Source organism: Salvelinus fontinalis, chromosome 9 (assembly GCF_029448725.1).
Source record: "Salvelinus fontinalis isolate EN_2023a chromosome 9, ASM2944872v1, whole genome shotgun sequence".
In the NCBI taxonomy this organism is placed as follows: Eukaryota; Metazoa; Chordata; class Actinopteri; order Salmoniformes; family Salmonidae; genus Salvelinus; species Salvelinus fontinalis.
In genome coordinates, this window is record NC_074673.1 from 26,128,815 (window position 1) to 26,143,562 (window position 14,748).

At 45.7% G+C, this 14,748-nt stretch overlaps 1 protein-coding gene across 2 annotated transcripts in view; it reads right to left on the minus strand.

The window, feature by feature from the left end:
- Positions 1-14,748, minus strand: part of LOC129862344 (transcription factor RFX4-like) — a 36,724-nt gene that overhangs the window by 19,762 nt on the left and 2,214 nt on the right. For both annotated transcript variants that reach the window (XM_055933879.1, XM_055933878.1), the window contains exons 2-13: positions 14,166-14,252; positions 13,567-13,627; positions 11,860-11,983; positions 10,497-10,558; positions 9,964-10,177; positions 9,062-9,139; positions 8,522-8,685; positions 8,111-8,211; positions 7,879-7,937; positions 7,616-7,760; positions 7,128-7,222; positions 1,188-1,305 (exon numbers count right to left, since the gene is read on the minus strand). In XM_055933879.1, coding sequence (XP_055789854.1) covers positions 1,188-1,305; positions 7,128-7,222; positions 7,616-7,760; positions 7,879-7,937; positions 8,111-8,211; positions 8,522-8,685; positions 9,062-9,139; positions 9,964-10,177; positions 10,497-10,558; positions 11,860-11,983; positions 13,567-13,627; positions 14,166-14,252 — 1,308 coding nt within the window. The remainder of the gene's footprint in view (positions 1-1,187; positions 1,306-7,127; positions 7,223-7,615; positions 7,761-7,878; positions 7,938-8,110; positions 8,212-8,521; positions 8,686-9,061; positions 9,140-9,963; positions 10,178-10,496; positions 10,559-11,859; positions 11,984-13,566; positions 13,628-14,165; positions 14,253-14,748) is intronic.

Consider the following 14,748-nt stretch of genomic DNA (forward strand, 5'->3'; position numbering starts at 1 on the left):
CAGCCTAAAACCCCAAACAGCAAGCAATGCAAATGTAGAAGCAGGGTGGCTAGGAAAAACTCACTAGAAAGGCAGGAACCTAGGAAGAAACCTAGGGAGGAACCAGGCTCTGAGGGGTGGCCAGTCCTCTTTTGGCTGTGCCGGGTGGAGATTATAACAGTACATGGCCAAGATGTTCAAACGTTCATACTGTAGATGACCAGCAGAGTAAAATAATAATAATCACACTGGTTGTAGAGGGTTACTAGTCCTTCCAAATGTCTGACAGACTGCCTCATAGCAGCACCCCTAACTCAACAGGCAGTGTGAGGGAGCAGAACGACTGGGCGGTCATTGTCATTAAAAGAGACAGGGGGGCTGTTTCTTGTTTCCTGGTACAAAGTCCTTGCCCCAAATATGACGGCCGACCCCTGGGTCGGGTATGGGAGATGACTGAGATTGTGGCTGGAGAAGGAAAGGAGCGTGACACAATCATGGCATTGTGCTGGTCACTCCAGCCACCGTGTGCATAATAAATACCAGCGGCTTTTCAGGGAACAGAGGAGTGCAATACTGCCTGGTCATAAATTGGAAAAGACAACAACAAAAATCATTGGGGAAGAGGGGGCTGGGGGGTAGCCATTGTTAATTAGCTGTTTTCACACAGAGAGCTGCTTTATCAAAACATTGCAACCAGCTGTGGCTTTGATATTCACAGACAAGCCTGAAGGGGAGAGGAGAAGAGGGGGAAGGGAAGCCATTTTCTTTCTTTTTTACAGCCCCTATCTCTTTCAGTGCCTTGGTCATGCACCGCTAGCTAGTAAAGTAAAGGCTAGGGGGGCCATACCAGCAAGGCAGCCATCTTACCACCACGCTTTCCCTGTTTTGGATTGGGAGAACATCGGAAGGCTGAGTCTGCGCAAAACATTCCTATTTCCCCAAATGGGGGAGGGGCTTAAACTACTTTTGGACCTACATGCATAGTAGTATATTCAAATAACTCAGTTCAGTAAGTTTTGGTGCAGTTTTGGGTCAATGTTCTTCACAAACTATTTTAGTTACTTGGACCAAAACTAGAACTAGGCAACTTCTGTCTGACACTCATGCCACCAGAAATATGGTTCAATAACATTACATAACCCCCTAAAAACAATTTTCCTGGTGTTGGCTGATACATGCCCCAGCCCAATGCTAGATTCAACACTCACCGAAGCTAGGCGCACTGTGGAGGGTCATATCCCGGATGACTCGGGTCCCGAAGCACGACCACATGAGCAGGAACTGTTGGGCCACCTTCTTCAGGCACCCGGGCCTCTTTCCTGCCACCTTAAGGAGATATTTCCATAAGAAAAGAAAGGGAAGGGAAGGGAAGAGTTGGAGAGGGAGGGGGGAGAGAATTAACCACTGGGTCCGTATTGGGGCTTAACCCTCAGGAACGAAAAACATGTCAACAAGTCAACTATTTAATTTGCCCCGGGGGACACACCTTCTCATTGAACCATTGTCTGGGGAGTCCGTGACGTTGCCAGGGCAACCACATTTTACAAGCCCATATCTGGAGCATAATGGCCGCAAATGGGTGCCATGAAGACAGCATTAACTAGGATGGTAGCTCGAATGTGGCTCTGCGTCAGCAAGTCATGGAGAGATGGCCATTAAAATGCATGGTTATTTTTCTGAAGGGCCATAATCCTTACTGATTTGCTGTACAAATATACTTCAACAATAAAATAACACATGAACGGTCCAGAATGGCCTTGATAAATGCAAAACAAACATCACTGTGGAACATTTTAGGGGGCAATTGAAGAAATTATTTTCTATAGTTTCCACTTATGATTAGCCTACAGCATACAGTAGCCATAGTAGAAAGCACATGCCTAAAGATGATGGCTGGAAGTTTCATATGATGCACCCTAGATGTTAAAAGGGGTGTGCACCTCTCGGTTAGGGGCTCGTAAGTAAGCATTTCACTGTAAGGTCTACTACACCTGTTGTATTCGGTGCATGTGACTAATACAATTTGATTTGATTTTGATTAGATTTTTATATAAACTCAGCAAAAAAAGATACGTCCTCTTACTGTCAACTGCGTTTATGTTCAGCAAACTTAACATGTATAAATATTTGTATGAACATAACAAGATTCAACAACTGAGCCATAAACTGAACAAGTTCCACAGATACTGTATGTGACTAACAGAAATGGAATAGTGTATACCTGAACAAAGGGGGGGTCAAAATCAAAAGTAACAGTCAGTATCTGGTGTGGCCACCAGCTGCAGCAAGTACTGCAGTGCATCTCCTCCTCATGGACTGCACCAGATTTGCCAGTTCTTGCTGTGAGATGTTACCCCACTCTTCCACCAAGGCACCTGCAAGTTCCCGGACATTTCTGGGGGGAATGGCCCTAGCCCTCACCCTCAGATCCAACAGGTCCCAGACGTGCTCAATGGGATTGAGATCCGGGCTCTTCGCTGGCCATGGCAGAACACTGACATTCCTGTCTTGCAGGAAATCACACATAGAATGAGCAGTATGGCTGGTGGCATTGTCATGCTGGGGGTCATGTCAGAATGAGCCTGCAGGAAGGGTACCACATGAGGGAGGAGGATGTCTTCCCTGTAACGCACAGCGTTGAGATTGCCTGCAATGACAATAAGCTCAGTCCGATGATGCTGTGACACAATGCCCCAGACCATGACAGACCCTCCACCTCCAAATCGATCCCAGTCCAGAGTACAGGCCTCGGTGTAACGCTCACTCTTTCGACGATAAATCCGAATCTGACCATCCCCCCTGGTGAGACAAAACCGTGACTCGTCAGTGAAGAGTACTTTTTGCCAGTCCTGTCTGGTCCAGCGACGGTGGGTTTGTGCCCATAGGTGACGTTGTAGCCGGTGATGTCTGATGAGGACCTGCCTTACAACAGGCCTACAGGCCCTCAGTTCAGCCTCTCTCAGCCTATTGAGGACAGTCTGAGCACTGATGGAGGGATTGTGCATCCCTGGTGTAACTCGGGCAGTTGTTGTTGCCATCCTGTACCTGTCCCGCAGGTGAGATGTTTGGATGTACCGATCCTGTGCAGGTGTTGTTACACGTGGTCTGCCACTGCGAGGACGATCAGCTGTCCATCCTGTCTTCCTGCAGCGCTGTCTTAGGCATCTCACAGTACGACATTGCAATTTATTGCCCTGGCCACATCGGCAGTCCTCCTGCCTCCTTGCAGCATGTCTAAGGCACGTTCACGCAGATTAGCAGGGACCCTGGGCATCTTTCCTTTGGTGTTTTTCAGAGTCTTATTAAAGCCTCTTTAATGTCCTAAGTTTTCATAACTGTGACCTCAATTGCCTACCGTCTGTAAGCTGTTAGTGTCTTAACGACCGTTCCACAGGTGCATGTTCATTAATTGTTTATCGGTCATTGATCAAGCATGGGAAATCGTGTTTAAACCCTTTACAATGAAGATCTGTGAAGTTATTTGGATTTTTACGAATTATCTTTGAAAGACAGGTTCCTGAAAAGGGACCCTGTCTTTCAAAAAAGTTTCTTTTTTTTGTCACGCCCTGGCCTTAGTATTCTTTGTTTTCTTTATTATTTTAGTTAGGTCAGGGTGTGACATGGGGAATGTTTGTGTTTTGTTGGTTTTGGGTGTTTTTATGGTAAAGGGGTTGTTGGGTATAGTATATGGGTTTGTGTTGAGTACATGTGTCTAGCGTTGTCTATGTATGTTTAGTTGTCTAAGAGAGTCTATGGTTACCTGAATGAGTTCCCAATTAGAGACAGCTGATTTCGGTTGTCTCTGATTGGGAGCCTTATTTAGGGTAGCCATAGGCTTTCATTGGTTGTGAGTAGTTGTCTATGTGATACGTTTGTAGCCAGTGTGTGCACATCGTTTATTAGCTTCACGATCGTTTGTTGTTTTGTTAGTTTGTATTAAGTGTTTCGTGTTTATTTTTCGTTGTCTTTAAAATAAAAGAAGATGGCTTATTTTCCAAATGCTGCGTTTTGGTCCGTCAATCCGCCACACGATCGTGACAGAACTACTCACCATTACAGGACCAAGCGGCATGGAAAGCGGCAACAGGACCTACCTACACAGGATTCGTGGACATGGGAGGAGATACTGGATGGTAAGGGGCCGTGGGATCAACCGGGAGAATATCGCCTTCCTCGTGAAGAGCCTGAGGCAGCTAAAGCCGAGAGGAGGCGATATGAGGAGGCAGCACGGAGACAAGGCTGGAAGCCCGTGAGTACAACCCAAAAATTTCTTGGGGGGGGCCTTAAAGGGAGTGTGGCGAAGTCAGGTAGGAAACCTGCGCCTACTCCCTGTACTTACCGTGGAGAGCGAGAGTACGGGCAGACACCGTGTTACGCAGTAGAGCGCACGGTGTCTCCTGTATGCGTGCATAGCCCGGTTCGGTACATTTCAGCTCCACGTATCGGCCGGGCTAGACTGAGCGTTGAGCCGTATGTCATGAAGCCGGCCCAACGCATCTGGTCACCAGTGCGTCTCCTCGGGCCGGCGTACATGGCACCAGCCTTACGCATGGTGTCCCCGGTTCGCCTACATAGGCCGGTGCGGGTTATTCCACCTCCCCGCACTGGTCAGGCGACGGGGAGCATACAACCAGGTAAGGTTGGGCAGGCTCGGCGCTCAAGGGAGCCAGTACGCCTGCACGGTCCGGTATTTCCGGCGCCACCTCCCCGCCCCAACCCAGTACCACCAGTGCCTCCTCCATGCACTAGCCATATGGTGCGTGTCTCCAGCCCTTTACCACCAGTGCCTAAACCACGCACCAAGCCTCCTGTGTGTCCCCAGAGTCCTGTGCGTCCTGTTGCTACTCCCCGCACTAGCCCTGAGATGCGTGTCCCCAGCCCGGTGCCACCAGTCCCGGCACCACGCACCAGGCCTACAGTGCGCCTCAGCCGGCAGGAGTCTGCCGTCTGCACAGCGATGCCTGAACTGCCCGTCTGCCAAGCGCCATCTGAGCCATCCGTCTCCCCAGCGCCATCTGAGCCATCCGTCTCCCCAGCGCCATCTGAGCCATCCGTCTCCCCAGCGCCATCTGAGCCATCCGTCTGCAATGAGCCTGCAAAGCCGCCCGTCTGCCATGAGCCTGCAAAGCCGCCCGTCTGCCATGAGCCTACTGAGCCGTCCGCCAGACAGGAGCCGCTAGAGCCGCCAGCCAGACAGGAGCCGCTAGAGCCGTCCGTCAGACAGGATCTGCCAGAGCCGCCAACCAGACAGGATCTGCCAGAGCCGCCAACCAGACAGGATCTGCCAGAGCCGCCAACCAGACAGGATCTGCCAGAGCCGCCAACCAGCCATGAGCAGCCAGATCCGTCAGCTAGCCATGAGCAGCCAGATCCGTCAGCTAGCCATGAGCAGCCAGATCCGTCAGCTAGCCATGAGCAGCCAGATCCGTCAGCTAGCCATGAGCAGCCAGATCCGTCAGCTAGCCATGAGCAGCCAGATCCGTCAGCCAGCCATGAGCAGCCAGATCCGTCAGCCAGCCATGAGCAGCCAGATCCGTCAGCCAGCCATGAGCAGCCAGATCCGTCAGCCAGCCATGAGCAGCCAGATCCGTCAGCCAGCCATGAGCAGCCAGATCCGTCAGCCAGCCATGAGCAGCCAGATCCGTCAGCCAGCCATGAGCAGCCAGATCCGTCAGCCAGCCATGAGCAGCCAGATCCGTCAGCCAGCCATGAGCAGCCAGATCCGTCAGCCAGCCATGAGCAGCCAGATCCGTCAGCCAGCCATGAGCAGCCAGATCCGTCAGCCAGCCATGAGCAGCCAGATCCGTCAGCCAGCCATGAGCAGCCAGATCCGTCAGCTAGCCATGAGCAGCCAGATCCGTCAGCTAGCCATGAGCAGCCAGATCCGTCAGCCAGCCATGAGCAGCCAGATCCGTCAGCCAGCCATGAGCAGCCAGATCCGTCAGCCAGCCATGAGCAGCCAGATCCGTCAGCCAGCCATGAGCAGCCAGATCCGTCAGCCAGCCATGAGCAGCCAGATCCGTCAGCCAGCCATGAGCAGCCAGATCCGTCAGCCAGCCATGAGCAGCCAGATCCGTCAGCCAGCCATGAGCAGCCAGATCCGTCAGCCAGCCATGAGCAGCCAGATCCGTCAGCCAGCCATGAGCAGCCAGATCTGTCAGCCAGCCATGGGCCGTCCCTCAGTCCGGAGCTGCAGTCCCTCAGTCCGGAGCTGCCATTCCTCAGTCCGGAGCTGCCATTCCTCAGTCCGGAGCTGCCCCTTATCCTGGTGCTGCCCCTTATCCTGGTGCTGCCCCTTACCCTGGTGCTGCCCCTTACCCTGGTACTGCCCCTGACCCTGGTACTGCCCCTTACCCTGGTACTGCCCCTTACCCTGGTACTGCCCCTTAGTCCGGAGCTGCCCCTTAGTCCGGAGCTGCCCCTTAGTCCGGAGCTGCCCCTTAATGCAATGGGGTTAATGTGGAGGGGGGTCATTTGGAGGAAGCTAAGGAGGTGGTTAGGGACTGTGGTGACGTGGGGACCACAACCAGAGCCGGAGCCGCCACCGTGGATGGAAGCCCACCCAGACCCTCCCCTAGACTGTGTAATGGTGCGCCCGGAGTTCGCACCTTAAGGGGGGGATTATGTCACGCCCTGGCCTTAGTATTCTTTGTTTTCTTTATTATTTTAGTTAGGTCAGGGTGTGACATGGGGAATGTTTGTGTTTTGTTGGTTTTGGGTGTTTTTATGGTAAAGGGGTTGTTGGGTATAGTATATGGGTTTGTGTTGAGTACATGTGTCTAGCGTTGTCTATGTATGTTTAGTTGTCTAAGAGAGTCTATGGTTACCTGAATGAGTTCCCAATTAGAGACAGCTGATTTCGGTTGTCTCTGATTGGGAGCCTTATTTAGGGTAGCCATAGGCTTTCATTGGTTGTGAGTAGTTGTCTATGTGATACGTTTGTAGCCAGTGTGTGCACATCGTTTATTAGCTTCACGATCGTTTGTTGTTTTGTTAGTTTGTATTAAGTGTTTCGTGTTTATTTTTCGTCGTCTTTAAAATAAAAGAAGATGGCTTATTTTCCAAATGCTGCGTTTTGGTCCGTCAATCCGCCACACGATCGTGACATTTTTGCTGAGTTATATGAAGTATTTACATCCTCAACTGACCTTGACAACACAGCGGTCCACCATGGAGTCCAGCCACTCGATGTAGGCCTCTATAGGAGACTGCTCCTCCAACAGACGGTCAAACTCCTGGTACACTGAGAGAGGAAGGAGACGAGAGCTGCATTTAGCCACAGTTTGTCAACACATAGCCTATGTCATCCTTCAGGGGACATATATTTGTAACTGGTGGAGAAAGCTCCATACTTGTCTACACAAATCGGAGTCTTGGCAGATAGCAATTTGGATCAAATGAAGAGTTTGAATAATTGTCGTGTGTGACTATGGACCTAAACTACCCTTACTTAAATCAATCAAACTACCAAAACCAGCAGCATATACAGTATGTCTTGTATATGAGGCTGTGTCTTATTTGTTGTCATAGTCACCGATCGCTGCTGTGAATGCTACTACAGGGATTGTGTGTGTGTGTGTGTGTGTGTACATTTGTGTGTCTGCATCCGTACATGTGTGCGTGTCTGTGGCCTTACAGTTGATGATGAGCCGCCGGTGCTCCTCCCATGTGTCCTCCATGGTGTAAAGTGTCTGCTTGGTGATGCTGTTCAGGTCCACGTTCCGCCAGTCCTCCATCATCTGAAAGGTGATGTCTGCACTGTGGATCACCGTCCGTGACGCCTGCCCAGAGACAGATCAACAAACACACACATTATTAGATAGTGATACACACTGCATATACCTTTATCAGTCATATTTTCATATGGATTTCATTACATTTATTCAGTGAAATAGCAACCTGACATAGATGGTTCAAAGATGTCTGCCTCTTGAGAACTTGAGAAAATCTTCTAGATACTGTGGATAAAAGGGAGAGGAAATATTAACTGTTATGTTTTCTACAGTATAGCATTTGCTTATTAAAACCTGTTTCTAAAATTAGTGCATTCTCCTTTTTCCAAGAATCAGTATATCATCGTTGTCATAAAACCAGGAGAGTAACGACTGTATTTTTCAATGCAGACTCCTACATTCAAATTTGATATTCCTCAGGTTTTCAGGCAGGTCGTGAAGTGCTACTTTAAGCCACTCATCCAGCTGTTTGGCAAACTTCCGGATCACCTGGGTCAAACTGGAACAAATCTACATTACATCACAAATAACCAAGGTTGTATAACACAAAGGTAAAAGTCAAGTTTTCCTCATAGCCCTTTTTCTCTATAGAGACTGTAACTCAGTGCATGTCGTTTCAGTCTTTTTAAACAAACAATATGCATGTCAAATATGTTTAGAACAATTATGTGGATCTCATGGACTGTCAGTCTTTGCATTTATATCTATGTCTATGAATTTGAAATGGAATGAAACAAAAACTCAGGATTGTGGCTTCAGTGATTGCTGGGGAAGGGAGAAGAGCTACACTACACTAAACAAGCACTCACCTATCAGGCAGTGCTTGCAGGACGGTGGGCATAAGAACCCCAGAGATGGCCTTGTAAAGAATGGAGTCACAGACGCCCACGATGTTGACCACAGTGGAGGAGCCGAGGACAGGGAGCATGTGCGGGGGCATGCCCTGCCAAAAGTGCAGCAGGAAGCTCTGGACCTGGAGACACCCAAGAGAGGAGGGTCATTCTCTCAACGTCACCTACAATACAACTTAAGAGACTAAAGACACTAACCCAACTTTTCTAATGAGATACATTTAGGCTAGAAGTAGTTTATTGTGACAGACTGGTAGCACAACACATTTGGTTCAGTGTTCTGAGATTAGGTAAGAACTAAACCGATTCTCATGAAAATGGGGTATCTTCATTTAGAAGTCTAAGAACATTTAGCTCGTAATACTTTTTTGTGACCACATTCAACAAGAGAGTTACAGAGTTTTACAGTTAAAAAAAATCCTAAACAAAGTCCTGTCACATTTAATGGGACTTGTAAATAAAGGTGCAAAAGATGGACAGATATGAAAAGTGTCTTGCCTCATCAAAGTTGGCGCGTATTACTGTGTCCAGTATCCTCTGGCAGTGAGTTCTGTACATCATGATGAACGTTGACACCTGTGGGAAAACATAAAGAAGACTGAGTATAAATGAACGGCTGTAACGTGGTCCAAGTCTGTATAAGGTTCTATCTGCATTTTAGTCAAATTTGAGCTATTAACATAGCCTTGTTCTGTTCAATGTTCTCTGCCTATATAGTACTCTAAATACCCCAATTCATGTTGTTAAGTTCAAAAGAATACAAGATAAAAATCACTGCCACCATTCAAACCAAGGAGTGTTCCAAATGTTAAAGCCAATTATCTCAGAATCATATTCCTGCAGATAGAACCCATAGTATCAAGCTCTCGATCAAAGGCACATACTGTTTCCTAGTGATAGTCTTAGTGAATGACCAGGATGCTGCTTCAGTTAAGATACATTCTAATCTGAGAACTGGGTTCTACTGTCTACCGCACAGTATAGCTAGTGTTTTCAAGTGATATCATACATCAATGGATTGATACGAAAAACAAGACAATAAATCCTATCCAAAAACATCGGCACCAATAAATACCTGCAACAGGTCACACATCAAAACTACATAAAACCGTCTTTAGAGTTCAGCAACTGACAAACCATTGAAAATCATGGCCTCCTCATTTAAAGCTAGACTGTTAGTGGCTGTCTTTTGTCTGGATCTTATTATCTCTCCACAAGATTAAGAGTTAGTGAGGAGCCAGCAGCAAATAAATCCTCAAGGTCCTTCTTCTCTAAACTCAGAGTCAGTGAAGGTCCAGGGCAGATAAAAGGGGATAGCCAGAGGGGGCGAGAGGGGCGAGGGGTTGGTTGGATAAGGGAGGAGGGGTTGTGGGTCTGGGACGTTTTAGAGTCCTGTTTACCTTCTCCTCTGGCAGACTGGCGGGCAGATTTAAGTCTTTGACATTTGGAAACTCTGGCAGGAGCGTCCCCAGTTTGGAGCGTGGTGAATACGCCACTGTCTGCTTGATGACCTCCTTCTTGCCTGTTTCGTTCACCCACGCCGCCCCCTTCTTGGAGTACATCACATCGTAGTACTGGGAGCTCTCCTTCACAGCGATACCATAGTAGTGGTATCTATAGGGGATAGTTGACAGTTAGAGAGGTGTAGAAATGGAAAAGAAAGTTGCACACTCATCTCTCCTTGCTGTGGATTTACATAACCAACATTTCAGCTAAGGACTCTCCATCAGGGTGTGAGACAGTTGCTTGTCATCATGTGATTTTGAGAGGTAACGTCCTCAAATTATAGACTTGGTGAAGATTACCGGCTTGAAGAATCATTAAAAACAGGCCCTCCACTAACACAATGATACTCCTCTTTCAATAGTGAAACACAAAAATCAAAACCAGTGTGCAGAAAAAGAAAGAAAAGTAGGAGACAACATTGACTTACTTTGACTGGCCCCTGGTGCCCAGTCTTCTTGTGGTCAGTTGTGGAAACTGTTGTCTAATAATCTGTTAGAATCAGAGAATTAGAATAAGTCTATCAGTGATTTTTTCTCTGTGTGATTCTTCATGTTTTTGTATGTGTATATCCCCTATGTAAAGCACCTGATGAAAATGTGTTTTCACTCTTGACAGTGCTATCATACTGTAGATGTAAGGGAAGAGATACTGTACACTTAAAAGTCCACAATTATCTCAGCTAGCGGCTGAAGTAACTGCCCTATCCAGAATGATTTCTAACCATGTACAGCTCATACAGAATGACATGAAAGTCCACATTGAACATATCAATGAATCAAGTGAAAGTATGGTCTATTCTAGACGTGAAGAGCTGTGAAGTTCCCAGAGCCTTAACCCCAGGGAGGTCTCCACTGGCTGTGGGAGAAAAAGGCTTTGGGGGCCATCCATTTTTGACACGTTCAGGGATATTATTTTTCTACATTAAAAACCTCTTCAAAATCTCTCCCTCTTGTTCCCTCTCCTCCTTCCTCCCCTCTGTCTCTCTCTCTCTCTTTCTTTTTGTCCATGAGATTGGCTCCTTGGTCCAGCTCCTGGTACAGAAACTTTAGCAAACAGTGGAGCTTTCCATTGTGCGGGATGAAAAAAGAGGCCAAGCTGTGAAGTTTCTGTCAGGCCCCGCTTGATAAATGAGCAGACAGGGAGGCAGGCGGGGCTCTCACTCGTTTTTTTGTCCCGAATCAATGAAGCCTTCCTAAAGGACACCCCACACTGCTCCAGCCACTGATCTAACATTCCGCAACATCTCACCCTTCCAAATTTTCTTTAATTACACATTAATCCAGGCCCCTTCTCTTTTTCAATATCCTCCGACAGGAGCTGGGGAGGGGTGGTGTGGAGGATGGATGGGGGGGGGGGGGGCTAGGTCCGGGTGTTGGGGGTGGCTGGGAGTATGTGGGTAGGGGCTTTTCTGGGTTGTGGGAACAGAGACAAGCATGTTTCTTCTAGCTGTGTAACCCATCTAGCGGTTTTCAGGGGAACCATCAGTGGGCCGTTCCGTTGCTTCCCAATAACTACATGTGGATTTTACTTTTCAAACACACCGTAACAAGCCATGAGACTGATCTACATGCATCAGTAGGCATACTTTTTCAATGCTATACTTATTTCTCCCTTTCATGTTTTACTATACTGATAGATGGTAACCTTCCTACGCACATATAACCTACTCCACCAAAGGGACCATTTCATGTACTCTTTCTGTGATGTATTATGTTCACAAAATTAGTTTGGGCTCAATCAAACAGTCCCTCCTAAATGTCCTGTTAAAGTGGTCAGTAACTGTGTCCTACCTTCCCAAAGCTGGCGGCGTTGACAGGCTGTGTGTCGTGCTTCTCACAAAAGTCCAGGTAGTGCATATAGAGAGCACTGCGGGGGATACAAACCCCTTCTGCAATCTCATAGTTCTCCTCCAGCCTGTAGGTGAAAAGCAGACCTGTCAATCAATCCCCATAGAATAACATGGACTCTGTACAGACCACAAAGACATCTCTAGACTGGCATCTACAGTATCTACCGGTATCAAAATAAACTGTTATCAAGTTTACTCCTGTTCTTATTCAGTCAAGGGAAGGTTATTTACTAGTGGACAAGATTAGAAAAATAATCGAACCTGAATTAGGAGCTACTATGTGAAAGTACATATGTGGATATGTTTTATACCATCTGGGAAAGGCGGAACTACAACCATCAGTTCAGTGAATATATCTCTACTGTACAGCCTAAATACCTCACAAAACGAAGCATTACAATGTGAGAGAGGAGCTTCAAAGTGCTAGAAAACACTTATCAATTGCTCCCATAATAAATAGAAAAATAGATACATTTGGGAATATAAAGTTGTGATCAAGCACCCTTAATAATATACATACAGTATGTTATCAAATGTAGTATGATAAGAAAAGCTATTTCTAACATCTCGTGAACATAAAAATAAACGTGATGTCTGTATTACTCAATAACTCTAAATACACCTGTATTTTGAGTGCAAAATAAAGCAAAGACTGTTCGTTCATCTGTCAAATTTCAGAGCAACGTAAAATATGAATATTTTACAAGGATCCTCAACATTATTTCTCATGAACACCTGCCTCAAGCAATACACCAAAATAAAGCAGGCCATTTCAGAAGTGAGTTGAAAATGGGAAGTTCCATTACTGCTGTTGAAGTGTGAAGGACTGTGTAATCCCTGGGGACCTACAACGGTCCTCTACATTATATTCACATGGACTCAGACTGTCTGTGTAGACCAGGTATGTCTATTTACATAGAAATATATGTGTCTGACAACAACACTACACAAAACAACGCGCCTCCACGAAAGTCACATGAAAATGACGTCTCCACAAGGAAGAGACTGGTCAAGTATTTCACCAGTGTGGAATTTCCACCAGAGGGAATGCAATATCAAATATAGACAACAAATGATTAAAAGAAGAATAATGTATTGATATAGCCAGCTTCCTGTTTTAACTGAGTCTAATACATATTATTATCTTCTGAACATAACAGGTGCAAATGCACAAGTCTCTGGTTCTATGAAGGTAAACAGATACTGCTATTTTGGTGAAGAAGCCTTTTTAGTAAACCATCCTTCCAGCCCAACAGCGGCCTGCCATGTCATATTGTAAATGTAAACTGTAAGCACACTCACGATGCTCGCTAAAGTTGACAGTTCTCTTCTCAAAAGGTGCTGCTCAAAGGTACAATTCTGTCCTTCATCTTTACATGATCAAATTATGTGACCCTACATGAGGAGGGAGACTGCATACAATCCTTAAGCATCAGACAATATATGAACAAAATAGGGAAATGCACTTGTAAACTTTATCAACAAACAAAAAGCTAAATTGTGAATGCCCCAAATAATAGAAAATAAATGTTGTATAGTTTATGCATTGAGAACATTAAATTACAGCATTACAGCTCTAGAATAAGAGCTTTAGGATTAACATTATATAAACAGGTTGGGAAAGAGGTGAATAATAACCAACACTTACCATTGTAGGGTAGCTGGTGTTGAATGGGGTTTAGAAGCCCTGTTGTTTTCTTTCTCCTCATCTTTTATAGACAAAAAAGAAACGTGTCAACTATTTCAAATCAATATCTTCAATTAAGTAATGGGCAATAAAAATATATATAAAAAATAATCAATTGTTGTGAATATCAAAAAACAGATATCTTTGATCTAAACTGAAAAGGGTTCGAAAAGGTTGAAGTTTGATGCAGCACACAAAAACAATTATAATTTCTCTCTTTATCCAGCAATTCTATTGTGCAACAATATTATGATTAATGTAAATCAGTGGATTATCAGGGACATCTTATTGACACATGTTTTGTGATGTTTTGTAAATAAAGGTGTGCACTATTTGATCAAATTCCAAACATAGTCTACAAGTGAAAAACACTAACCTTTGCCATAATTTGCGCACCAAGCCTATTATAGCGCACCTTATTATAGCAAATATCAATTTATTTTAATCAATAGGAGTGTTATTTTAGGCCTATGACAATAGATTATTTCAACATATATTTATCCATTACTTTATGACTTGCAGTAATACAACATTAAAAGCGTTACACGGTCACTGCTTACTTTCGTCATTGGACGTATTCCCCAGGGACGTGTGACTGGAATACCGCTTGCTCTCGCTCTCGTTGAGGCATCTTTCAATCCAGCTCTCTAGAAAAATGCAAGATGGCCCACACATCAGAGAAAAGCCTACAGGAATTTACAATTCTAGGTTTCATTTCTATGGCCCACATAAAGATTAATTCGCATAGCCTATTTATTAATTTGGCTAAAGGTCTATATGGCGACTATTGGGTGGTGGTATGATTTGTCCAATATTTGGTTACTCTATTGGCCCTAATCAATAAAGGGCCCTATATTATACAAAAGTTGACTAAATAAATCAAGATCTAACAATCATATTCGGATAGGTTTATCAAAAGTATACTTTACTCAAGCTGCATCTGCAACAGGTGGCTTTTTTGTAAATACATTTTGAGACAAATGTTGCCAAATGCAAAAAAATACGTGACAGGGATATTCGACTATAATCGATTGTGGGGGTGTTAGCGCAGCTGTGTTTCTATTTGAAATGTTTTCACCAAAACGGCAGGAATCCTTCATTGTTCTTGGGGGGGACACAAGCGCGCACACTTGCCCCAATTGA